This window comes from Callorhinus ursinus, unplaced genomic scaffold (genome assembly GCF_003265705.2).
Source record: "Callorhinus ursinus isolate GAN/ISIS: 27379988/994484 unplaced genomic scaffold, GSC_fseal_2.0 scaffold6, whole genome shotgun sequence".
NCBI lineage: Eukaryota > Metazoa > Chordata > Mammalia > Carnivora > Otariidae > Callorhinus > Callorhinus ursinus.
Window position 1 is genome coordinate 73078810 of NW_027397068.1, and position 27894 is coordinate 73106703.

At 45.4% G+C, this 27894-nt stretch overlaps 1 protein-coding gene across 1 annotated transcript in view; it reads left to right on the top strand.

Moving 5' to 3' along the window:
- The first annotated feature begins 20 nt into the window (after window positions 1–20).
- Window positions 21–27894, top strand: part of SLC22A3 (solute carrier family 22 member 3) — an 88015-nt gene continuing 60141 nt past the window's right edge. Inside the window, exon 1 of the mRNA XM_025866433.2 lies at window positions 21–521. Coding sequence (XP_025722218.1) covers window positions 111–521 — 411 coding nt within the window. The 5' untranslated portion in view covers window positions 21–110. The remainder of the gene's footprint in view (window positions 522–27894) is intronic.

Below are 27894 nucleotides of genomic sequence, written 5' to 3' on the forward strand. Positions count from 1 at the left end.
CGGCGGGGTGAGGCGGCGGCCGGCGGGGCCCGCGCTCACTCGGAGGCCGGGCGGCCGGCGGCAGGACGCGCTCGCGGAGTCGGGCCCGGCGGCGGCCGGCCGCGCGCACCATGCCCTCCTTCGACGAGGCGCTGCAGAGGGCCGGCGAGTTCGGGCGCTTCCAGCGGCGCGTGTTCCTGCTGCTGTGCCTGACGGGCGTCACCTTCGCCTTCCTCTTCGTCGGCGTGGTCTTCCTGGGCAGCCAGCCCGAGCGCTACTGGTGCCGCGGGCCGAGCGCCGCCGCGCTAGCCGAGCGCTGCGGCTGGAGCCCCGAGGAGGAGTGGAACCGCACGGCGCCCCCCGAGCGCCGCGGCGACGGCAGCTGCCGGCGCTACCTCCTGGAGGCGGCCAACGCCAGCGCCGCGGCGGACGCGCTCAGCTGCGCGGACCCGCTCGCCGCCTTCCCCAACCGCTCGGCGCCGCTCGTGCCGTGCCGGGGCGGCTGGCGGTACGCCCAGGCCCACTCCACCATCGTCAGCGAGGTAAGGACGCCGCCCGCCGCGCTCGGGGAAGGGCGGGGGGGAGTGGCCCGCGGGACGGGACGGTGCCCTGCTGCCCCCCGGCGCGTCGAGGGCGGGAGGCCGGCCACCGCGGCCGGGCCGGGGAGGCTGGCACCTGTTGGTGGCCTCTGGGGACCGGCCAGGTGCACCCCACTCTCGGAAGGGCCGCGTCTGAAATGCCTGGAAAATGCCTGTCGTCGATTTCCCTCCGCGAGTGAGTTGACGGAGAGATGCATCTATCCGGGGATAGCTGCTGAGCTCGGAGATTGCTTCTCACTCACCTCCTCGGGCATCGGAGCGTCCGGTACGACGTACGTTATTGCCGGCGGGGATGGGTTTGTGCAAAAGTGGGAAATTATGGTCCGACTCGCGGTGGAGACCCGCGGCTTCTGGGGCGAGCCACTTGGTTGGGCAGGGCCCGATTGCTCTGTGGTCTTCAGGGGGTAAAGGAAGAGCGAACGTCAACTGGTTGCCCAAATGATTATGGGAAATGCACGGGGACAGAGGTCAGGGATCTCCATGGGCATGTTTTTGGTAAAACTGCTTTGGGGCAAAGAGCAACATCTGAGATAAATTGGGAAAGCTGAGGTTTTGAATTAAGAGTTTCAACTTTCTTTCTTTCTTTTTATTTCCTGCTAATAACTTACAGGAAGGCAGCAAAAAGGGCTACAAGTCTTACAAAGCAGATTCCCCCCTTCCCAGGGGTGGCCCCTTGGGCCAGGTGGGGGCAGCCCCCACATTTGCTTGGGTGTGTTTGGACAGGCAGTGCTTTGGGGGTTAGCTGGCCCCTCAGCCTTGGCCGTAGCACTGTTTCCACGCTGGGCTGGGATGGCAGTTTGCATCTTCATCTTTGTGCCTCAGCTGTGGGGACTGCCTCCACGGAGGCTGGGTCACGGGAATGAGCAGTTTCATTGAACTTTGTGGGCAATCAGAGATCAATTTAATTTCTAAAAAAATGATTGAATGTGCTCTGGCAAATTAGGAAAGAAAAATTTTGTCTTTACTTTGGTTATTGTCATAAACGTTTTTTTTTAAGCACCTCCTTGAATAAGGGGGGAAAACACTAGATTTGGAGTTAGCCATGCCTCTTCTGTCACTGTTAATGGTGACCTCATCTCTCTGGTCTTGGGATTCTAGATCTTTGAGGTCATGCATATTCTGTAGTGCCACGTGTGTTTGGTCCTATGCTAATTGCTGTCTAGATAAAATCCATGGCAGCCCAGCCGGGCAATGTGTCTGTTCTGGGTACTTTAACTTCTATTTAATCTGTGGGTAATGATGACGACTGCTTTGTAAACTATGGTGGTCTTGCGTTAGGGATTTCATAGATGAAATGGACAGGGTGTGGACTTCGGTGGGACAGGGCATTAGCCTTAGTACTTCCTTCCAGCAGCAGCTGTTTGATGGCTGCTTGTATTCCATTTAGCACAGCTGCTTAGTGCTTACTTCCCAGGCAAATCAGAAGATGCCACTTGGAGAGAAAACACCTGATTTTTTTGAAGACATTTAGACCTCAAATGAAGAATAAAATGAGACTTCAAAGCAAAATGCACACGCACTGTAATGGTGTTTCTGTGAGCAAATGTGATCGCCGGACATCAGAGAAGGGAGACATAGAAATCTGTGAGTGAGTACCCAGATACTTGAGAAACATTCTGGGGTTCTGGAGTTGTTTCAAGTGACCTGGGGTCATTTCAAGGAGGGACAGATAGTCTTATGAAGGTCAGTGGCTCCCAAAAGGCAATGTAGAAAGTGGAAGGTCAGGAGACCCGGTGTGGTACTATCTGCAGCTAGTGGTGTGGCTTGGGTGAATGGCTTAATCTCCCTGGGCTTAGCTTTCTCATCTGTAAAATTAGAGGTTGGATTAAGCCCTTCACAGTCTTACAGATGCCATCAGTGTTATAGCTGGATGGCTGCTCAGGGTGCCCACAGCAATGATAAAAACATTTCAAGGAAAAGTAGAATGGTATTCAGCATGCACTCCTGAAGGCCACCAACAAATCTTTGAAATATATTGGAGAGATTTTTTTTTTTTTTTTAAATCCAGTTTAGAAGCAGTTCACTTCTTCTGGCTTTTTTGTTATGTTTTAATTCTTAAGAGGGACCCCCTCCCCCATCTCTCCAGGAAGTCCAGCCATTCAGGGCAACTCATTCTCAGAGTTCTGCCTGGCTAATATTTTGCTGCCTTTGGTTTTGAAGATGATCCATTTAATTTTTGTTTTTTCATATTCTGTCAGGATTAAAGGAACTTTACTTCTATCTTTGGTTAACACTGTACCCAATGTGTTTTTACAGACTTAAAGTTGAAGATATTAATCATGGAAAGGGGGTGAATTGTGAGAGTTTCGAAGGTGGAAGGGCAGACCCGATTCCAGAATGTCTCCATTTGGCTATTATGCTTCCTCCTTGCACCAGTGAGGGGAGATATCATTGTCCTAGCTTTGTAGAAGAGGTTCCTGAGTCAGGAGATGTGGAAGGACCTGCCAGAGTCCCAGACTTTTTAAGTGGCCCAGTTGGGTTGAGATCCAAGGGTCATGAGTATAAATCATTCTCCGTTCCTCTGTGTAGTGATCAAAGTCTTGGGGACAAGCCCACGCAACATAACCCCTCACACTTTAGAGCAGGAAATCCTGAGGAACCTTCAAGTTTACTTCATTCTTCTGGCCAGCCTGCCATTGTATTTCATTTCATGGCATCAGGAACACAGTCAGCCATAATCAGCCAGGCCAGCCAATGGAAATGGCTCTCTCGTCTTGACGTGAACATTGTAGAATGAGCACTTGAGGCTCACCCACTGTCCTTCCATCTTACAAAGCAAAACAGCTCCAAGGAGTGAAGTCAGAGTCAATGCCAAGTGCAGGGCTGTTTCAATCCAGCCCCCTCACTCTTTCTTTTGCTCAAGGTGAGGCAGTAGATTTTTCTCCTACACGTAACTTCCTCAGGGCAGACTTTCTAATGTCTGCATCTCAGCCTTGTCTGCTTTTCAGATGCTGGCTAGAATAAAGCATGACAGAATGCAGAAAAGTCTGAGCCTCCACCACCCACATATTTCAATTCATTGCCTAGGGAGTGAGTCTTTGAAATGGATGTTAGGACTTCTAAATGTTTGCTTGTATGCCATAAAAATAAAAAAGAAGAAGAGGAAAGAAGGAAGGAAAGAAAAAGAGCTTCTCTCTAGTGTCTCAGTGAACCAGACTTCAGAGCACCTTTTCAAAATAGTCCGAATCACTCCTGTTTCTCCTTTCCAGGTCATTTTTTCCCCACAATGAAAGCAAAGCCCATTTAAGGGAAGTAGGGGCCGCACTGAAGAGAGTGGTGGTGGCTTTGCTTTGTGGGGTTCACGTGTTTCTGCTCTGCCTCTCACACATCAATCCCACAACACAGGGCCAACCCAGTAGGTCAATCCACAGACATTAGTGCTGCCAGCATCCTGTCCTCGCTGACTATCAAGCATGGAATTGCGCTGGTGTGGAAACTGCAGAAAGTCTCTCCAGGCCCACATTTTAGTCTGGGCTCAATCTCTGATGTGCTCGGGGCACTTTAGAAAGATCTTGCTTCTGCCCAGTTTTTTGTTGTTTTATTTTTTAAAGATTTTATTTATTTGAGAGAGAGAGAATGAGAGACAGAGAGCATGAGAGGGAAGAGGGTCAGAGGGAGAAGAAGACCCCCCCGCTGAGCAGGGAGCCCGATGTGGGACTCGATCCCGGGACTCCAGGATCATGACCTGAGCCGAAGGCAGTCGCTTAACCAACTGAGCCACCCAGGCGCCCTGCCCGGTTTTTATTCCTAATATTTGGGCCTCCCTTGTTTCTCGCTGAATCAACCTCACCAGGAGGACATCTGCTTTATTATTACTTCAAAGACCCAAATAGGTCACTGTTCATTTTTATTTCATTAATTTCTCCTCTTTATTATTTGTTCTTGTTTCCTGGATTGACTTGGTATGCTTCTTTCGATGGAAGTTCGATGCATAGCTCAGTTATTTTCAGCCTTTCTTCTTTCCTAGCATAAATATCGAAAGCTATAGATTTCCTTCTATGTACTTTTTTTGACTGTACCTGACAAGTTTTGAAATGCAGGTTTTAATTATTATTCCGTTCTCAATATTTGTGATTTCCATTATTATTTCGTTTTTGGCCCATGATGTTTTTATCTTTTTAATTGTTGACTTCTCATTTAACCTTGGTATCGTCAGAGAACATGGTCTGTGTGATACTGCTTCTTTGGATTTCATTAAAGTTTGCTTTTTGGCCTTTAAGAGGTCAATTTTCATAAATGTTCTGTACGTGCTCTAGAAGAATGTGCAGTCTTTAGCTATTGGGGGCAGGGTTTGTAGATGTCTCATATTTGAAGCTTGTCACTTATGCTGTTAAAATATTCTAGATTTTAATTAACTTTCCGTTTGCTTGGTCTGTCAAGATTAATTAACAAGTATTGAAATTTGCCATTATATTGTTGGGTTTGTCCGTTCCTCCCTATATTTCCAGCAGACTTAAAAATTTACGTACATGGGCAATTTTATCGGATGCGTGTATCTACAAATTAGATTTTGCTTGTAACCTTCACATTGAATTGAAAATTTTATTAGTGTGTAGAGACCCTATCTAAAATCCATGATGTATATTGGCTAGTGTCTATTTTGTCTCATACTAATGTAGCTACTCCAGCTTTCTTTTAGTATCTTTTGTTACTTGTTACTTTCAAACTTCACATGTTCTAAGAGTTTAGATGTATCTCTTATAAAATGTATAAAACTTGATTTTGTTTTTAGCTGGTAGGCGTAGACTCTTTACATTTATTGTATTCATTGGTATATTTGAGCTTGTTATACCATATTATTTTTCTTTGTCCTGTTCTTTCTATGCTTTTTTCTCTCCCTTTAAAAAATGATTTTTTATTTTGTTTTTCATATTCTATTTTTTTCCTTCCTTTATTTGTTTGGAGTTTAGATCCTTTATTTCAATTCTTTTAGTGGTTACCCTTGACATTTTACTACACTTACCTAACAGTGCCTAAATTTAATACTGCAACCTTCTCAACAATTTAGAACTTTCAACACTTTCACTCAGTCACTCACCTCCTCTATTACAGGCATTTGTAGCCAATGTTCTAGCTCTTTCCTCTTCATTCTTAATTTATGGTCTTTGTGTAGATCATGTATGCTTGGGTTTATATTGACACTTTATCTGGTCATCATTTCATACAGTCTCTCATTTTCCCCCTTCCTTTTGACATAAGTCTTTAAAATTTTTTTTTAGTGCATATCCCTAGGTGGTACATGTTCTCAGTTTTTGTTTTTATGGAAATGTCTTTGTTTCTCCATTATTCTTTTTTTAAAAAGATTTTATTTTTAAGTAATCTCTACACCCAACATGGGGCTCGAACCCACAACCCTGAGATCAAGAGTCTCATGCTCCACCGACCGAGTCAGCCATTATTCACCATTATTCTTGAAAGATGTTTTGTTGGAAAATAGGTCTCTGTTGTCAATTATTTTCCCTCAGGCCTGTGAAGATGTTAGTTAAGTCTTACAGCTTTCATTTTGCTTTGGAGAAATCTGCTGTTAGTCTCACCCTCCTTTTCACTCAGGTTGTACCTAAGTAGGTATTTCTTTTATTTGCCCAGATTGGTGTACATTGCCTCTCAAGGGCATGTGCATATAATAGGCACCCAATAAATAGTCATTGAATGAACCAATTGTTGTATTTCCTTTAGCTGAATCTTGGGAAATTGTCAGCCATTATCTCTTCCATGTTCCCTTTTCCTATTTTCTTCTTTCCTTAATTAGACATAAGTTGGACCTTCATTTGCTATCCTTCATGACACTTAATGTCTCCCTCGTATTTTCCACTTCCGTATCTAAATATGTCATTGAGATGTTTTTTCAGACCTACCTTCCAGAATACTGCCTTTGTATTTAGCAATATCAGCTCTGCTATTTAATCCATCCACTGAACTTTGTATTTCAACAATTATCTTTCTCATTTATCAAAGTTATATTTGTTATCTATCAAATATGCCTGGCCATTTATTGGTAGTCTCTTATTTCTTGCCCATTTTTCAATTTCTTTAAATGTTTTACATATGATTACTCTATATTTTGTATCTGGTACTTATACTACCTGAAACCCTTGGTGTTCTAAAGCTTTCATTTGTTGTTTATCATATGTTGTGTGTTTGGTGTTTGTTGACTGTAAGCTCCCAGGTAGTTGATCTCTTTGGGAAATCAGAGAGGATTTTCCTTTGCTTCCCTCTGAGCTGGCGGACAGTACTGATCTGGAATCACTTTCTTCCTTCCAGACTTCCTGGGTGAATCTACAACAGCTGAATCTGTCATTGTTGTTTGTTGATTTTTATCAGAGGCATGTAGTTTTTCCTCACTTCCTGAAACACCAGTAATTCAACACAAATTATATTTTATGCTGAATCTTATTTTTCATCACCCCTGAGGTGAGGTGATAGGTGTGGTGAAGGGATGCCTTTTTCTGATTGAATATAAATCAAGGCAGAATGGACACTGACCGTGACCTCAGCCTCAGAGGACAAGGAGGAATGGAAGAGGAGTATGTGAGCAACAGGATGTTTCATTCTCTCACTCTCTCATCTTCACTGTCATTTTCTCTGTGGCCATTTATTAAATGCCCTCTTGAGCACTGGTTGGTGTGCATTCCTGGGACCCACTCACAGAGAGTTGGAATCAAAAGATTGAGGTGGGATTTGGGCATCTTCATTTTTCACAAGCATGTAAAGCCCATGCAGGCGGTCCCTGGGCAACGCATGGAGACATCCTGGGCGTTTCTTTATGAGGAGCATGAAGAGAATGTCGTGAGTGGAACTGCTTTATGTGTGATTGAAGCAAGTGCCAGTTCCCCCAACCACACTGCAGACTTAGGGACAGAAGCATCATCTCTTTACCTGAAGGCAGGGGTCTCAGATTTTATCTGGTGAAATGTTGCTGTTTATCTACAGTAACCTTGAGGCTATCCAGAGATGGGCAGCTGACCATAAAATCCTGTAGTTGATCAGAGTGGGGTGCCCACAGCTGAACCACACTCCCTGTGAGTTTTGGCCAGCCTTAGAGTGGAGCTTTGGGCAGAGACAGTGGCACAATCAAATGGGATATCTAACAGATAAGGCATTAATATCTATATGTTTTGATGTATATTTGGGATTCAATAGATCTGGGCCTAAATGTCAGCTCCTCTGTATTTCAACTTCAAGGGCCGGTCACAGAACCTGCCTCAGCCTTGGTGTCCTCAGCTCTAGAATGGGAGTAATAACACCTACCATAGTGCTTGGTCTGACACCTGCATCAAAGTGCCTGTCATTGTGCCTGGCCAGAAGTGATGTGCAAAAATATTGTTTTCTGTTAACATGTAAAGACTCTTGAGCAGGGTAGGGGTAGGGGATAAGTGGGGTGCCAGATCTGACCCTGGAGCTGTAGTTTGCTGAACTCAAGTCTAGCAAAATATATCACTAATAAGCTTGCCTTAAATAAAAATAAAAAAAAAAAAGTCACAAACCAACCACACATCTCTTGGGCACTAATTTGCCCTTAGGGCAGAGAACACCCTGCATTTTTTCCTTCCTGAGCCAGAGCTAGGTTGTATTTCCCAGCTTCCCTTGCAGCTGGTGGGTCATGAGGTAGAGTCCTGGTCAGTGAAGATGGGAGAAGTAATATGGGACACTGTCAGGCCTGCAGCCAGACAAGCTTCCTTCTGGCAATCCCACTCTCTTCCTTGCTTCCCTCACCTGCCAGCGGAGAATGCTGAAGCCCTAAAACGTGGCGGAGTCCTTAGATGGAAGGAGGTCCATTCCTGAAAGCCTGTGGGGAGGAGAGTCCCCGTCGTCTTCCCCTCTGGCTCATCTGCATGGGGATGTGAAATTAATGAGAAATAAACTTCCTTGTATGAAACCACTGAGATTTGGGGGTCGTTTGTTGTAACTCTTAGAGTGAGCCTACCCCAACTAATACAACATTTGAGTATATTTCCTGTAGGCTGCACGTACCTGGTTAAATTGTAGGGAAGCTTGTTCCTTCAAGACAGTCCTCCCCTTGGTCTGCTCATAAGGCCACCCTGTCCCTGCCCACGGGCATCTATAGCTCTACAGGCCCCTGGCCTCTTTAGCACCCAGTGCTCCAGCCTGTCCAGGGCATGTCCAGCTGCCTTCCCCAGGCTCTGGAACATGCTGTTTCCTTTTCTCAAAATACCTTTCTTCTTTCTCCATATGGCCGTTCCATTTTTTTTAAAGATTTTTTAAAATTTATTTTTAGAGAGAGAGTGCAAGCAAGGGGAAGGGCAGAGGGCTTGAGAAAGGGAAGGAAAAGAATCTCAAGCTGACTCTGCGCTGAGTGCAGAGCCTGATGCAGGACTCGATCTCATGACCCTGAGATCATGACCTGAGTCGAAACCAAGAGTCAGACGCTTCACCGACTGGGCCACCCAGGCGCCCCATGGCCGTTCCATTTTTTATGCAGCTAGGAGTTACCTGTTCCAGAAGTACCTTCCATAATTTCCACCTGCCCTCTACTGCCCCCCCCCCCACCTGCTGATTGTGTTCATCAGGTCTCCCTTGTCAGACCGCAGGTTTCTTGAGGGCAGAGACAGTGTCCAGTAACTATTTGTGATGAAATTACGTGGTGTGTAACAATTTTTGTGGCTCAGCTAGTGGGTCAACGAGAAAAAGGTTGAGGGACAAACTTGACCACTTTTATAACTTTGGTTAAGCCAACCCTGAAGTTGACCTTCATAGACTAAAATAAGAACTTCTCCCCAACAGAGCTGCTGCTTGTTCTTTCTCTTTCACATTACTTTTATGTTTTAATTTAGAGAAAGTGGACATTTTAACAATTTCGATATATTGAATGTGATATATTTGATGTAACTTGAATCGATATATTGCTGCATTTTCTTAGGCATAATTCAATTTCTCTCAGCAGTGTTTTGTTGTTCTCAGTGGTGATCTTACACAGATTTCACTAGTTTTGTTCCCAAGTGTTTGCTGTTTCATGGATCGCGTTGTACATCTGGGCTGCCCCTCACACCCATGAAGTCTGACAAATCCTCGGGGGGCCACCGCCCTGCAGAAACTGCCCTCATCCCCCCAAGCCCCACCCGGGGCAGAGGGGCGACAGACCATACCCCTGCCCCTGTCTCTTGTCCCCAGAATCTTAATTGGGAGGATGTGACCTGGAATATGGGAAGAACCAGGAAATAGAACTGCTGGCTCTTTGGGGCCATAATTGTTATGTGCTGACGGTCACTGTGCAGAAAAGGCTATGTGTTCAGCTGTCCCAGCACTTTTTGGCACATCTGTGTCTTCAACCTAGCCACACTCCAGAAGCCGCTGGGCACAGGCGCAGGGCCTGGGTCAGCAAGGGCTGTATGTGGGCCTGGCTCTCAACAGTTCAGAGACAAAGTGCTGAGCCCTCCAGAGCTATGGAGGGGGCAGGCACTGGCCTACCTTTGAGAACAAAGTGAAACCTCCTAAGACTCTTCCTCCTTTTTCCTTTCTTGAACCATAGCCAAGGAAGGAAGTTTATTTCTATTCTAGGAGGAAAAGGCTTCCTGATACAGCTTTTTAGAATGACAGATGATGGTCAATGCCGTGGGGTCTGGGTGAGAGCTCAGTAACATGGCTTTTCAAGGATTGCTGCATTCTAACTGTTCTGTGTTTGGAATAAAACAAAGCAACTTTGCAGCTAGCACTTGTGTAGTAACAGAGAAAAACAGTGAGGGATGAAGTTTAGGGGCTATTCAGAAGGCGAATAAGCAATGTGATTTTAACAAATCCTTGTATTTATATTCTGCAGGTAGTGTGGGCCCCGTGCAGCGCATCATTCAAAGTATTAATGATTCAGTAACTTAACCTCAAAAACTGTGTTTGGGGGAAATTGAAAATGAAAGTCAGGGAATACGCATAGTGATCATTGTTGAATATTTTCTAAAAGCTTGGACTGTGGTCTCTGATTCATCAATGAAGTTGATCCAAGACTCAGAGCCCCGTCTCAGGTTACTGTGAGCAACTGGGGATAGTGGGCAACATCTGTAGGACCCCCCTTACTCCTTTTCAGAGTAAGGTCAACTGTCAGTGGATTTCCAAGGTTGTTCTATCTCTATCATTCTACAACCGAATTCATTATCAGGTCCCTGATGTATTTAATTCCTGACCCTGAGCTCAGGGTTGTCACATCCACACAAGAGTGGGAACACATCTTGGAACGAAGCTAACTTAAAGCCTAGAGGTGGTAGTTTCTGGAAATCAGGATGGATTCCTCCTAGGGCACCTTTCTTCCCGGTGGGTATGCCGTGCTGGGTGTGATGTCCACAGGAGTGGAGGGGCATAGGGTGGATGGGTGTCCTTGCACTCTGGAGCAGGTGCCCATCCTGCCTTCTTTCACTTTGACTTTAGCCCCTAAGGCATTGTGGAGAATTTGAGGGGGGCATGCCGAAGGCCACCCACGTACTGAAAATGCCCAGGGGGAGGCAGGGTGGGTGCAAGCCTGGACTTCAGAAACAGAGGAAGTTATTATGCTGTCAGATCCTGTCTTGGGAGGCAGGCGACTCCCTGTAGGATTGTTGTAGGGCAGGAGCAGGGGAGATGACCAAATGACAAGCGGCGTCTCTGGCTTTCCATTTTAACAGCGAGCACTGGGGCCAGAAGTGGAGACAGTAATATGGAAAAACACACCGGAGCTTCACCAGCCTACCCACACTCACACCCTTTGGCCTCGATTATCCGATCATTAACACTCAACCATTAAACTTCACATTGAGCTTACACGTTAAAGCATTTAAGTATTTTAAAGTAATTCTGACAAGGTTGCATCTGTTTAGGGGGCATATAACATTTCTTTTCTGGGCTTTGTTAACTTATGTTGTGCTTTTTTTGTGTGTGTGTGCTTATTTGTAATAAGACCTAAAAATAAGTGTGGGAGACTGTGTTTTCTAGAAAGTAGTTCAGGGACAAACTTTGGAGGCTTCAAGTAATGTGAAGAGTCGGGTGCACACTTCCTCCTCGGTGTGTATAACAGCAAACCAGCTCTCTTGCTCTCCTCACCCCAGTGATCAGAGAGTTTTTTTCTTGTTGGGACGCTGTCAGCTGTTTTTGCAGTTGTATTTTGAGATAGAATTGTTTCAGTTTTTGTGACTTCATAATGCAGAAACAAGAGTTTCCCCCATAAGATTTAAATGAGCATCTCATAGTATGGGATGCCATTTTATTTTCTACGGAATGAAAGTTTATTTTATGACTGCTTGTGCAACACGGAGGCAGATTTTGAAAATGGTGGTTTTCTATGAAATGCTGTCAGTCCAGTGGTGTCTGGCATGAGAGGCCCGAGTAAGGTCTCTCTAGAAATTCGAGGAAGCTAGAGCCTTGGCAGGTAAGGAAAGGGAACAGATGACTAGCTCTGATTCTTGGGCAATGGGACCCAAGAGGCTGTTTGATCTTAATGAAGTCTGATGGTTTTGGAAGTTTTTGCTGGTGGTGTTGTCAACTTTCTGGAATCACAGCCCACCTCCTCATTAGCTAAAGAGGCCAAGGGTCCAGCACCCCTCCCTAGAGAAGACAGAACAGCCATTACGTGGCTAGCATACCTGCATAGTGCTTACCTCAGGCAGCACGGGCCCCCTCCTGGGAGCAGGATGGAGGCTTCCCCCAGGAGTACAGCTCCTGTCTTATGTGTTCTTCTCATCCTCTCTGCTTGACAGCGTCTCATGTCTCAGACGCCTTTCTCAGTTGTTGCTTAGGTCCCACGTACGCACAGGGTGGCTCTGATTTCACGGGGCTTCTGCCAACTGGAAGCGTTGCGCAGCCCACGGCACAAGATGAAAGACAGCATGCGTGTCTCCAGCCCCCAGGGAGGGACACCATAAGCCAAAGCCTCAGAGACATAAACAGAAGGGATGGGCGCCAGGACCTCCTCTTCTGAAGATGGATCGTAGCACATTTATGGGAATTGAAAGAGTGTGGGAGCAGTGTGTACATTTAATACGGAAGATTTTCTAAAAGCAATGTTTTGCAGACATCTATTGAGAAATTTGTTCCCTTTCATTGTTCTCAGATGAAAGTTTCAAAGCAGACACTCGTATGGAAGTCATGGGGACAATTAAAAATATTAAATATCCAAGGTAGAGGAGAAAATTAAGTTGAAACTAATTAAAGTTAATGTGGCATCAACTTTTAAAAATGTCAAAGAAAGAAATTTCAGAGTTCCTGTAGTGTAAAGGAAATTGTTCCAAGATTCTTCCCCACAGAAGTTCTTGATCTCTCTGTGTCTCGGCAACTTGGTAATGATGTGATAGATTGATCTGGGGCCTCCTTTTGTCAGCCACCCAGCACCCCCAGGATTACTGTGATCTCCTATCGAGTATGTATGTGTATAAGGCCCGCAAAGAAGAATTTTGATTTTAAATGAAACCAGGTCGAATGGGTTACCAAACCACGTAAGATTGCCTTTGTATTTACTGCTGTAGAGATAATTAGATAATGACCATTTATGGTTGCAAAATTCTGTGAAGAAATGATCACATTTCTTACCACATAGCCTTACCAGTTGTGTGAAGATGGGCAAATTCCTTAGAGATGTTTCCGAGCTCGGATTCTTACAAATGGGAATACTAGCTATTGTGTGCAGTTGATGGGAGGCTTATACACATAATGCATGCAGAGCGCTTGTCACCTTGTCTGCCCCTCCCTCACAAGCGCTGAGTGACTGGTGCCCGTGGTAGTTGTTGATTACAGATGCTTAGGAAATTGACGCAGAGAGGCAGCTTGGGTCTGGGAATTAGAAGGGATGGCAAACGCCTAGGTCAGAGGGAAGCTTTTGTTGGGCAGGCCACCAAGATTCCAGCACTAAGGGACATGGCAGGGATCCACTGTCTGGAGCTGGTATAGCTGGGGCTTAGTGATAAAGACCAAGAAAAGATCCAGGGTACAAGGTCAGAGCTACAAGCTCTGGCAAAACTTCCCAAGGCTGCTTTTTCCAGTCATGACCTAGAATTAACAATCCCTACCCTCATCTAGGTGACTTAGAGGGCTCCTCAAGACAGCCCTGAGCCCACGCTCATTCCCTCCTTCTTGCTCTTTGTCACTAAATGTGGCCTCCAAGTCCTGAGTGTGCCTGATCTGGGCTGGGGTTGCGAGACCCAGACTGGCTCAGACTCAACGCTCTGCTGCAGACAGAGCAGCGAACCGCTGGGCTGGGGTCTTGAACTTCCCTAAAATAGGGCGTGGGCAGAAAACCTGGCAACATCTAAGGGAGCTTTAACTCACATTTTACATAAAAGAGAGCTTTCCTGATTGAAGTTAAGACTGTTTTATTTGCTTCTGTTTGGGAGTAGGAGGCACCGTTGGAGGTAAGTGACTGTTTGAGCTGTGTTGTTGGAACTGGTGTGTTCTGTATCCCCAGGGAGCAGGCTGCTGCCGGGGAGAGTCATTGGTGAGTGAAGGCGGACTGCCAGAGACACCCACCACAGCCCCACAGCCCCAGGCTAGAATGTGCTTCCTCTCTTGCCGGGTGGGATGGCAGCCCGGCACCTGTCTACAGCTGCCACTGCCCTAGGTCCCGTATAACTCTGGGGGGGTGGGTCACTGTCCATGGTCAGAGTCATGCACACGACTCTGCCCACTGACACCTCCCCTGGCCCCTTTTTGAGGGAGGGATTTTGAGAAGAACGAAAGCATCATCATAACATGAAGCCCTCTCCATCACTTTGCCTTTCACAGGCATCAGATCCTTCAATAAATCTGGACAGCAAAGGTTCCCTAAGGGGGCTGTGTTAGAATGTACCAGTGTGGCTCATGCCTACTGTCTGGTTGGGTCAGTAAGACAGATTTGCCTCATATTTTTGGGCCGTTTTCAATGGCTATTTCATATCACAGTTTGCTCATCCTGTCATGAGAAAGTGGCCTCAGAGAGAAAAGGCCAAAAGAGTACTCCCCCATCCCCCTGCAGTCTACGAAATGAGCACATGATGGTGGCAGGCAAGAGAGCATTAATCATGACTATTGGGATTCAAGTTGGAGTTGAAGTGAATTTGGGCTAAATTGCTCTATATATTAAGCAATCCAGTCTCTTGACATTGAATAGACACTAAAATTTAATCCATGAAAGTAGCTTAATGCCCAATAGGGACACAAAGCCATACTGTAATACACCTCATATACCTTATAGTTATTAATGCATCTTCCTGCTTGGAATGTTTTTCTTATTTATTTATCAGAAAACATTAAAACTTGGTAAATAGTCAACTCATTTAATCCTCACACACCCTGTGAGGCATGCACTATTTTGTAGGGAAGGAAAATAAGGTACAAGGAGATTAAGTAACTTGTCCCATATCTGGAGCTGTAGGGAGGGAGAATTGGAAAAGATATTTTTGATGTCTGAACCAACAAGAGATTAATTGATGTCTCTAGAATATAAAAGGGACTTCTGTAAATCAACAAGAAAAAGATAACAAGCCTTATAGAAGAACTGACAAAGGGTATGGATAGTTTTCATGAAAGTAGACCCAAAAGGCCATTCAGCATAAGAAGCAATGCAGATCCATTCGTAATCAGAGAAACAAAAATGCAAACAAGATAGCGCTTTGCATGCATTAGGCCAGTTAGAAACTACAAAGCCTGGTGATGCCAAGTGTTGGTAGGTTGCAAAGTAACTGCTGGAGGGCGTGGGCGGCTACTTTCCAGAACAGTCCGGAACTACTGATGCCAATCAGGTGTCCACATATGTGTACTGTGATCCAGCAATTCCACTCCTATGCATAAGTCCCAAAGGAAATTCTCAAATACACCCATCCATCCATCCATCCATCAGGAGGCAGATATCTTCTCTGCAGCATTACTTGGGTGGCAGAGAGTTGGAGGTGATCTGGGAGAGAGGGAATGTCAAATGTAGTGGCTACACCCCATGCAGTAGTCAGAACTGATGGGTTAGATGTTCACATAGCATCGTGTGTGGCCCATAAAGCACAGGGCAGAATAAAAAGTAAGAAACAGAGTGAGGTATAGAATACAATACCATTTACATAAAATTAAAAGTATGAGCACACAAAACAAGATCAATTCTACAAGAAGACAAACAAAAAGATATACCTTAACACATCAGGGTGATTCCTTTGTGGGGATGGGATGGAAATAGGAAGAGCGATAAAATGGAATCAATCTATAAAATAAGATAGGGGTCTTCTATAACCAGTGACTAGAATACATTATAATTAACTCAACCTTCTTCCCTTAAGGCTTAAAAGACACAAGGGTGTAAAAAGAAAGAAATGGGTTTTTCTGTCAAAGACACTCAGGGGTCTTGTAAGATAGATGCCTTAGAAACCACCCGGCCCTTGCCCTGTTGAATGGATTGACCTGTAACCTAGAAATCTAGATGGGGTCTTGTTCGGGTTGTTGCAAACTGTGTTTGGCTAATCTTTGGCTTTGCCATGCCTGCCCCTTTCAGCAGAGTAATTCTACTTTTATCGGTTTTATTTTGGTGTTAAGATTGTTTTGTTTTCTAAGAGGGGAGACAGAGTTCTTCTAAAATAATGTTCTAAAAACACAGGTTAGGGCGCCTGGGTGGCTCAGTTGGTTAAGCGACTGCCTTCGGCTCAGGTCATGATCCTGGAGTCCCGGGATCGAGTCCCACATCGGGCTCCCTGCTCAGCAGTGAGTCTGCTTCTCCCTCTGACCCTCTTCCCTCTCGTGCTCTCTATCTCTCATTCTCTCTCTCTCAAATAAATAAATAAAATCTTAAAAAAAAAACACACAAAACACAGGTAAGTATTTTCCAGGATCCCTTCTAGATCTAAAATTCTGTATTTTAATCAAAACAACCAACTTAACTAAAAATGTCTTAAAACTCAGAGTCTGAAATGTCAGCCCCGCATGTGTTTGTATAGAAGACATTTTCTTGGGACAGTGTTGGGCACTTGCTGTTCCTAAAGCTCGTTCACCTTCTCTCTGTTAAATTTCAGGACACCATGGAACTTCACTGAAAGTAAACCTATGCATAGATTTGCACCTTAGAAACTAAATATATCTCAAGTGTCCTGATACTGCAGGTCTCTTTATCCCCTGTGATAGCTGGCCTGAGACGTCCCCCAGAGCTGTCTACCTGTGAAGATCAGGGACAGCACTGCTGCAGGACAGAGGGGATTCAGTGGTCACCTGTGGATGCTCTGTCCCCAGATGCAGACCACTGGGGCACAGGTGGAAGGCCTTTCCTGAGCACGTCACATGGAAGATGTCTCTCAGTGTCCATCTCAAAAGCCTAATATAAAATGTAATAGTTCAACCAAGTCCTCCCGTAGTGCATTCCTAATATTGTTTTTTAGTTAATCCACAGTTTTTTTATGCTTTTATGTGTTCTCAGGTATAGAATTCCAGGCGTTGCTTTTGTCTTCCAAGATCATATAATCTTCCTGTTTAGGAAGACAAAGGGAGAAGATATTGTTCAAAATCTTCAGGAGAATTAGGTTCTTAAAGTCCTATGACTTGGCAAATCTGTAGGTCTTCCAGAAACAAGATGCTCTGGCCTGTCATTGCTTTCCTTTTTAATTTGCCCTCTTGCATTGCCTTTTGGTTCTTCAGTGAGGTACTGTCTTCAGCTGAGTTGCCCAGAAAGCAGAGTCTGAGACAAGGGTTTATGTATGGGCTATTAAATGCCAGGGAACAGAAGTGGGGGAAGGAGGGTGAAGTAGGGAAGGGAGTACGCCACCTCACCATTATGTCCTTGAAGCCCTGTGCCACCTGCCCCCAAGAACCAGGCCAAGGAGGGGGGAACAGAGAGCAGGGAAGGAGAAAAGGGGAAGAATTTATCCAGTGGCTCCTGCCTCCCAGTGGTCGAAGTTTCCCTCCGCAGGCATTAACTTGCTCACGCTTTAAGGTCACCAGGCAGAGGGCTTGTGGTTGCTCTGAGGTGGAAGGCCAGAGGCACAGGGCAAGGGCAGGAAGCCAGGAGCTGGGAGGGGGAGCCTGCATCAGGCAGTCAGAGCTTCCCCAAGGCTCCGTCAGGAGGCAAGTGAGCCTAGAAGTTTGGAGGGGTGCAGAGAGAGTCCAATCCCGGGACCCGTAGATGATTAGGTCCTGCACAGACTCTCCCGAAATCTTAGTAGGGCCCTACTCACTGGATTGTTGCCTTTCTCTTCCCCAACTTGCGTATGGTGGGAACCGGCCACCATATTTTGCCCAACTTCCTATTAGACTCCCTTGACTCCCCCCCCATCCCCCGGCCTCCTTGCAGAGGGCTGGCTTGGATCCCCCAATTTTCCCGTGGAAACTCCTGTGGAGTTTTCCCCTTATGATACTATGTTCTGCATTCCAGCCCTGACTTTCTTCTCCTGCTTGCAGCTGGGGCTCTCCTAGGGTGACCAGCTGTCCCAGTTTGCCTGGCATTGAGGGGGTTTCCTGTGACATAGGACTTTCAGGGCTGGGTCTGGCAGAGTCCCTGGCAAGCTGGGACAGTTGGTCACCTTGAGTGCTTACAAGCAGAAAAAGTGATTCACAAGATGTATACAAAATGAAAAGCTGTGAACAACTTGGTTGTGTAATAGAGGGGAATATGGTTAAATAAACACAGTGTACCCATTTGATACACTATGACAGAGATGATAAAACTGTGTTTACAATGTAATAATGTGGAAATGCTTCTGATACAATATCAAGTTAAAACAAAAGGCTGGGATATCAGTATATGCATATTGCATGATTTCAATCATATATTTAAAATCTCTGCCTGGAAAATCAGTTGTTGAAAAGCGGGGACTGCCTTACACAAAGGCCTGGAAAGGAGAGACCCTTACTGCTCCTTACATTTTTTCTTAACTAAGTGAGATATTCTTTTGCCAAAGTCAGTGCAGAAGTAGAGGTAAAGCCAAGTTAACATTGTGGTCATGCTACATTTAAAATTGATGAGAAAATGCATGTAGATTGTTCAAATTAACCGCGGTTGTTTTGTTCAACTTGATAGGATTGCTGAGAAACAAGTCAAACCGACAAAACTTAGAGCATGCAAGTGAGGCTGGATTCTCGGCAAAGGAAAAAACACTAGATTCCTTCCCAGTAAGGCCCACTTACTAGAGGTTGTGAAATCCTATAGCTAGTGAAAGAACACTATTCATAATTTCTTACCCAAAACAATTACTTTGTTGCTTACATGAAAGCCTCCAGAAAAGAGGGGGCTGTTCAGAGAAAATAGCCTGGAGAGAATGAGCCTCTGGCATCAAGTGAAGCCAGTCTGGAAACTGTCATAATGTGACAAGAGGACTTTTCTTCACCCAACACAAGATCAGAAAACAAAGCTGGACCTATATTTGCCTCGCTTGCTCTGAATAATCAAAAGGGCGGTTGCTTCACTTAACAGAAATTAAGGTTTGAATCTGACCTAGCTTTAATAGCTAACCTGTTTACATGTGTTAGAGACCATATTATATTTGGCATTGTCCAGTTTATATTGTTTTATATTAGTGATTTTTTTTCCTTTTTCTTTTTTTTTTTTTTTAGCTGTGTGACCAGCCTCCCTTGCTTGATTCATGAACCATTTATTCATGTGTTTGAGATTGTGTACTATTTGGGGTTATTTTGATTACCAAATTTTATTTCCATCATGAACACTTAGTAGCTAGATATGTTCTGGAGGTTTTGAATATATTATGTTAGCATCAAAATAGTCTTATGATGGAAGTAGTTATTTTCCTGTTTTCCAAAGGTTGGAGTTGAGGCTGTGAAGATAGACCAGTGTGGTTGGATTCCTTCTGAGGGCAGCCTCACCCAAACCAATGACATGTCCCTACCCACCTGTCTCCAGAACGGTGGCTCTCAAAGTCTAGAACCACCTAGAAGGTGTGTGAGGACTGAGATTGCTGGGCCCCACCCCCAGAGTTTCTGAGTCAGTCGGGCTGAGGTGGGCCTGAGAATTTGCATTTCCAAGTCTCCATGTATTGCTAATGCTGTGGGTCCCAGGTCACATTCTGAGAACCACTTGGTCTAGAAGGAGATTGGCTTTAGCTCATGATTTTTCATTAGGTGGTGATTGGCTAACATTACACTTGAATGGAAAACATGACTCTCTTGAAGTAAGCTTCATATGAAGTTTGGTTCTTCCTAAAAATGCAGCTTACTGCTCCTTGATGTGGGTTCGTTCTTGGTCGTGTTCCCTTTTAGCCCAACATGCATGTCACCAGATGGGTCTTATGCACACAGCATATTGGTCACAGCACGGTTCTAGTCACAGAACAACCAAGGCTCCCTTTTGTCCATGAAACGAAGTTCAGGTACCTTGGTCTGGCATTGATCTCACGTGCCTGTGAGTGGACTGTCGAATGTAACGGAACCTTCCTCTGCTCTGCACAAAGACCCTGTCCAGACCAGCTGCTGCTCCACCCACAAGCCACCCCCGAAGGTACTGCCGGGAGCCCTGTCATCCTCTGGAATGTGGTTCTGGAGGAGGTATGTATGGAGTGGCCAGTGTGGGCCAGAAATGTCCTAGGCGCTGGGCGCCCCATGGGCGGGATGTGTGGACCCCTCACCTGCACCCCTGTAGCCTCAGACTCCCAACTTCCCCTGGTTCTTGGGCCTCTGGTACTGCCTGGCCTCCCTCACTCTGGAGACTCCTTCTCCACAGTCTATTTTCTCTAAAAGAGAGGACATGCCCTCCCCACACCCACCCTTCCCTCTCACTCCTAGCAAATCCCCTCACTTTCTACTTCCCGGATATAGAAGACTTGGAACAAGAAGCTTCTTGAGTATCCTGCCACCAGTGTAAGAACTTAGCGGTGTCCGCTCCCAGCCTTTCCTCCTGACGCCCCTCCCCAAGGAAGGCTGTCTCCCCCTGCGCTCTGGTCCTGCCCACGTCTCCAGATTGCTCCCTCCACCACCACCCTGTCTCCTTGTGTCCTTCACTAGCATTTTTGCCCACCCACATTTAAAGGTGCTCAAGTGTATCTCATCTGTAGAACGCCCTCTCCAATGCCTGAATCTCTTCACAGCTGAGGACCTCTATTTCCCTGCCAGAAACACATTTCCTGAAAGGGGGGACTGTTGCTCTAATTGCTCCCACATCCCCACTCTCCTCTCAACCCAGTATGCTCTCTCCATCCCCACCATCCACAAAATCAGCTCTTACCGAGGTCTCCAGAGCCCCTGGGGCTGCGGTTCACTCAACGCTCATTCCTGGTCCTGGGTATCACACCAAGTGTCACCTGTGCTCAGGGAGGGGCATGATTCATACTCTTAGTGACCCTGCTGTCGCGGTCACCCATTCATATTTCACTGTTGTGCTCATCCTGTACCCCCCAGTACCTCTGTCTTGTCTCTGCCCACTCAGCCCACTGGCTGCTGAGGCCAAGCACATCCAAACAGATGGGCACAGCCAGGTGGGGGCCCCCAACTGCTGGTTCAGGCATACTTCCAGGAACCATGATCCGAAATCTGGAGACAGTCTGCAAAAAATATTCAATTTAGTCGAAGTAGTTTAGGTTAACTATCATGGATCTGATTATCTCCACCATTGCTGAAATTTCTGAGTGCCTACTTGGAACATGGATGCTCTTAGGAGATTTTCTTACTGATGATTTCATTTTCCCATTGTTCTTTACTTTTTCATTAACACTCCATCTATAAACAGCCCAAGCCACAATGGCTGACTTAGTGTATTAGTGAATTATCCCCAAATGCCTGCGTTTACTTGTTTAACCTTCTCAATGAAGCCAAAATCCATTAGCATTTCAAAAAAATCTTGTAAATAATGGTGCTGTAGCATGCTAAAATTTTCCAGACTATTATGGAACTCTTCCACTCATGTATAAGGATTGAGAACCATAGGAATGCTTACTGCCTAGAGCCATTATCTGAGCAATTCCAACGACAGGTGCTCGGGACTCTCATGGGCTACTTTGCAGACATTTTCATCTCCATCTTTGAGTCCTGAAGAGCATAAAATAAAATACAAAGAGCCTTACATGTGAGTCTTTTGGAATTTCTTTGTTTTTTAACATTAGCCCTTGGAAGTTTACTGGAAATTTTGGCAATTTGTATTTCATGTAAACTTTTCAATGAAAAAAATACAAAATTTCTCTTAAGAATAACTGAAACATTCACACACCACTGCCCAAAATGAACAAATGCTAGCATTTTGTCATATTTACTTTAGATTTTTTTTAAAGATTTTATTTATTTATTTATGAGAGAGGGAGAGAGAGCACGGGAGTACAAGCAGGGGTGGCGGCAGGCAGAGAGAGAAGCAGGCTCCTTGCTGAGCAGGGATTCTGATGTGGGACTCGATCCCAGGACCCTGGGATCATGACCTGAGCCGAAGGCAGATGCTTAACCAACTGAGCCACCTAGGTGTCCCTAGATTTTTTTTTTAAAGAAACAAACCATTACAGATCAACTTTAGATCACACTTAATATTGCTGTGTAAGAAATTACACTAAATTTCACTAGTGACTTATGATGACCATTGTCTTGGCGTCACAGGTTCTGTGGGTCAGGGATTCAGAGCAGGCCCAACAGGGAATACTCGTCTTTCTTCCATGGTGCACGGCCTCAGCAGGAGGGCTCACAGACTGAGATAACCCAATGGCCAGCAGCAGGAACTGTCTGGCAGGTGGCACTCCTGTCAGCTGGGATGTCACCCGGGCCTGTCTGCACCTGACCTGTCTATGCAGCTTGGGCTTCCTGCTTGAGGCTTCCTGCAGCCTCAGACCTCTCACGTGGCAGCTCACAGCGCCTTGCGTGTTCCAGGTCACGAGGCAGAAAGAAGCTGCCCCTCCGCTCATGACCTACTTGTGGAAGTCACACGGCCTCACTTCTGCTGCATTCTGTTGGTTCCAGGAGGGTCCCAAGCCCAGTCTGGATTCCAGGGAAGGAGAGTTAGATTCTGCCTCCTGATGGCAGCATGGCAAGGTTGTGGGGTGGGAACTCTGGTTCAGCAATCCTTAGGTAGGCTGCAAGTCCCCAGGGGCATCCCCTGTTGGGGTGGGTTTCTGGTTCATTTGTAATAATTGTCCAACGTAAGTGGGCATCCACGTGAATTTCTTCTTGTTGTATCTCCGTCTTTCTAAAAACGAATCACTGAGAGCCGTCGATAGCCAATGTTAGAGCCAGGCGCTGTTAGTGCTCTTACATGACTATTTATCAAGCTAGGGCAGGGGGAACATGGCATTAATCAGGTCATTTATATATCTGATTGAATTACAGTATACTCTCTACTTCCCCACACTCTCTAATCATTAGTAGAAGTATTCATATCTTACTTAGTGTAAGTATTTTACAGTGTTTTCATGACATTCACATTTATCTCTTCAGTTGAGGCCTCATGAAAACAAACATAATTAGAATCTTTTTTTTTTAAAGATTTTATTTGAGAGAGAGAGAATGAGAGATAGAGAGCATGAGAGGGAAGAGGGTCAGAGGGAGAAGCAGACTCCCCGCTGAGCAGGGAGCCCGATGCGGGACTCGATCCCGGGACTCCAGGATCATGACCTGAGCCGAAGGCAGTCGCCTAACCAACTGAGCCACCCAGGCGCCCCATAATTAGAATCTTAAGGCTTATGTTTGAAACAAACTAGTGGAGGAAAATGCTTTGGGAACTATAGAGAGCTACAAAGACGCCCCTTGCTGTTCCGTCTCGAGGTCACGCTTTCTGGAGAGCGAGTTCTATGCTCCAGTCCAGCCCGACCCTTGCCCTCCTATATCTCTCTGCTGGCCCCGCCCGCTTCGCTCCTACCTCACCTCTGTGTGTCCAGATACAACCAGCTCTTCAGGGCCTGGCTCAAATGCTCCCTCCTCCAAATCGCCTCTGCTGACATGTGTGTCCCAGCCGGAACTCATCTCTGTTATGTGCTTACATAGCATTCTGTGGGTCTCTTGTGGCATTTAAACACATTCCACTCTGTATCTCCTTCACATACAACATCATTGATGCTGCACTGGAAGCTTCTGGCGGACCAGAGCCCAGCGGTGATCCCCTCTCAGCGCACAGCAACATGCCTCACGGCCAGGAGCCGTCCGTAGATGTCTTTCGAATGAATGAGTGAAAGAATGAATGAGCGAACCCTGTTTATGCCATGCTGAGCTCCCTTGTACCTGTATCCAGGCTTGGACCATACAAGGTCTGGGAGTACTCTAACTGTGGCAATATCTGGTGGGACAGAGGAATCTTCCCTGGCTTACCCTGGATCACACAGCTCTAGTGAAAAGATGTTGGCTTTTCTGACCCCGGCCTTTTCCACAACTCACGCCTTCCCGGCACCAGGGCGTTCATCTCTGGGGGCTATGCTTTCCACTTGGGAGCAGATGTGGATTGGGAAAGGCCACAAAAAAGAAAAAAGACTTGGCCGCAGGGAGGTCATTTAGACTTTCTCTAGGATGGGTATCAACCTCTGGTTTAAGCACTAAGTTATTAAAGTAAATCAATGTGTGTCTTGTCTTCTTGCCCTTGTCAGCCCTGCAGGGCATAGCCCCTCTGCAGCATCTTTGCATCCCAGCTACAGCCAAAGCATAGACCAGGGGTGGGTGCCGAGTGGCTAGCTTTGGAAGTCCGACACCTACCACTTTCCCAAGTGGGTAGGTGCAAGCACCATAGGAAAGACCTTAAACCTTGATGGCGGCGTCTCTTTCCAGGAATGTATCAGACCAAATCTGAACCAGATCTGGCTCACAGACAGCCAGATCTACCTCAGTGCCCACAACTAGCATGACTGCCTTTCTGAAATGCCTCGCTAAGTTTCAACATAATGAATACAGACGTAGCAATGGTCTATTTTCTTGTTTCCTGAGCCAAGAAAAAGATATAAACAGCCAAGGTGACACTCTACTCTAGAACCTTCTCTCCTTTTCAAAACAAACATAATTTTAAGACCAAGATACATAACTCTTGTAGTCAAGGGCTTGCACCTCGGTTCTAAGAGCAGTACATATGAAGCTGCTAGAGCACCATCTGAAGACAATGAGAAACCAGACAAGTACGATACCAACTTTTTTTTTTCATTATGCCAGTTGCAGAAAATTTTAGAGCAACTATGAGGCAATATTCAAATGGCAAAAATACGATGGCAGTAGCTCACTTACTAAAAAGATAATTTAATGAAGTCAATGTAATTATTAATGCTTATTTATTTAAAGGAAAATGACAAGAGTTTTAAAAAAATCCCCCAAACGAGAGAATTTGGGGTGTTTGCTGCACTATACATCAATCCAAGTAAAAGCAGTTTAAGAAGGATCTGTGGCACCTGCTTAAATGAAGAATGTATATTTCAGCAATTTTTAAAAACTGCATTTCTTTGTACAAGGCTGCAGGAGCAGGGGGATGGCTATAGGTTGGGGTGTACTCGGGCATGGAAGTGGTGGATTTGATAATCAGCGTACTGATGAGTATGAAACTGCTAACTTGCTCCCTGATCTCTAATCACGGTTTCCTCAGCTGTGAAATGATGATAATAATCATGTCTAGCTCACAGGGTTGCTGGAGGGCTTCAAGGTGGCAGTGTGTATAAGCTAATCAAAGGCCTGGCATGCCGTGAACGGTAGGTGTTGATGGCAATCAGTTTCAGCCCCTGGATTCCAGATGTGAAGCCTACCCCAGTACATACAGTCAGGTTATCATTGGTGTCCTTATTCCGTGGCCCTCTGGATATGTAGAATCACAGGGCCAGACTGTTGATGCTGCTCTATAGTTTCATCTTGCTTACTTGGTTATTGTGTGTTTGGAGACTCTCCTCAGTGACTCCTTTAAGGGGCCTTAAAACAGGGTCTTTGTGGACTCCACCTATATTTTTGGTTTCGATAACTCCAAGTACTCCTAATGAAAACAATTTGTTTTAAAAACGCATTAAGAAGGAAATATTTTCTTTTCTTCTTTTTAAAGATTTTTGTTTATTTGAGAGAGAATGAGTGGGGGTAGGGGCAGAGGCAGAGGGAGAAGCAGACTCCCCGCTGAGCTGGGAGCCAGATGTGGCCTCGATTCCAGGACCTGGAGCTCATGACCTGAGCCGAAGGCAGATGCTTAACCGACTGAGCCACCCAGGCATTTCAAGAAGGAAATATTTTTCACTCAGGGCTTTGTACCACTAAACATAATGTTGTCTTAGGTCCTGTGACACACTAGCATGGCTCTCCTGAAGCAGTCAGGGTCAAAGAGCATCCCAGGTCCGGAGGGGGAGCTGGGACGCCTTTCATACCTTCCTTCTAAGCCACTCAACACCTGGGCAAGGACTGTGCAGGGCATCCTCAGGACTTGGGGACAGACACTGTTGGGCACGGAGGGTGCGTGTGAGCTAGAACACTATTCGGCTAGATAGATAACCAAGCTGGGTCTGCACCTCAGGTCAAATAATTCTAAACTTTACAGTCACAACAAGGAAATATTGGCAGAGCTATGGTCTCCAGCAGGAGTTCAGTCAATGATCCCATTGTCCCGGGACTTCCCCGGAGCTCTCTACCAAAATTCCTGGCCAACACTCTCCCAAGATTAAGCATTTCCTAAATCTCTTTCCTGATTCCAAGCAATTGGAAATGTTATAAAAATAAATCTGTTGTCAAGTCCCATTTATTCTTGCTTTCAAATACAAACCACCAAGAGAACAAAAAACAAAGTAGAGGTGAACACAAGACACAGAAGGAGGCAGAGGCCATCCACACAGACTGCTGAGAAGCTCAGGTTTGGCTCAAAGGGTTCTGTTTGTTTGAATCGGTTTTAACCTTGTGGGAATTTGCCGACTTAACACTGACAACAGCTTCTGCTTTTCTCGTTGGTTTATTTAATGCTGTGTTTCTCCTCAAAAACTTTTTGTGGTCGGTTTGTTTCTCTCCTAATCAAATAGCAGTTATTTTAAGGGTGTGACTAACCTGGTGTTTCTGTCCTGATGCTCACTCCATGTGCACAGAATCAGAAACTATCCGAGTAGGAAAGCTCGGACCTCCAAGACTGTTCAGTGTCTCTAAGGGGAGGTATGAACAAAATGAAGGCCTAGATGATTCTAGAATGGGGTGTCAAAGTCAGAAAAGTGGTCATAGGATATTCAGACCAAAATCCAGTGGTTTTTAGAAGTTTAAGAAAGACACATGTTAAACTGGGAAAACACCAGAGGTTTAAAATCTGGGAGCTACTTTTCATATTCGATTTTTATGTGGCACTGTTGTTGTGTTTCATCAGCATGGCTGACTATGTCATAAGAGTGTGTTCTTAGAAAACACAGGCTTTTGCAGACTTTAAAAGGTATATATGTTACTCCATGTTCAGACTAGATTGTGAAAATCTTTGGCAACTGTGGTTTCCAAGTGGAGAAAACGTGGTGCCAATGATTTTGAAACACAGAAACTAAAATCTAGTAAAATGTGATGGGTCTCCTTCTCCCCCCTGGAATTCCTCTGCAAGCAACATCTGATGGGCTTAATACATATCGGGAAATCTTCGACATATCAAAATGGCAGATTTCTCAAAGGGATTGGAGTCTAGCTGTGCTGGGAGAGGCCCCCGTAGTTAACAGAACCCACATCCCATCCTCATATGGGAGGTGGGGAAGGGGAGTCTGTCCTTCTGTCCAAAGGACAGATAGAAAATATTATGTGTTTATGCTTCTCAAAAGGAATGGTTAAGCTCATTGTGGGATTTATCATTATCAACATTATTATTATTATTTAGTTTTCTTCTATCAGTTTCACCCAACCTGCAATCAGATGGCTTATGACATCCTTCCTGCACATTCCATTGGCTCTTACAGCCCAGAAAGCTGCCCAAATGTCACTCTTGTCTGTATTTGAGAAAATTTCCAGTCGCAAAATATTCCTTGGTTCTGTTTTCACAATTCCAAGTAGATGTGATAGAACTACTTTTGGTACCCATAAATGTCCCCAAGTCTCTTGCTGCGTAATAGGTTAATTTGGTACCCTCTTTTCCTGAAACCAAAGAATCATAAAAGGCAGCGAAACTTTATTATTATGATTACTTTTAAACCTTACAATGTTTCTAAAGATAAATCCTGTGTGTTTTTTCCCCTTTAGTACTTACAGTTGTCAAACAATTGGCCTATTTTTGTGCTAATCGTTGTGAGATTTCAAAGACAAGTCAACCCTCATGTATAATTGCAGTTAGAGTTTATGAGCAAGGAGCTATGACTCATGCTGTACACTTGCCATTGATTCTGAGTTGTATCTCATTATTTATTACCCATGCTCACAAATCATATGCAGATAAATGCATCAAAAGTATATGTGCTGGGGCGCCTGGGTGGTTCAGTCATTAAGCGTCTGCCTTTGTCTCAGGTCATGATCCCAGGGTCCTGGGATGGAGCCCCGCATCGGGCTCCCTGCTTGGCGGGAAGCCTGCTTCTCCCTCTCCCACTCACCCTGCTTCTGT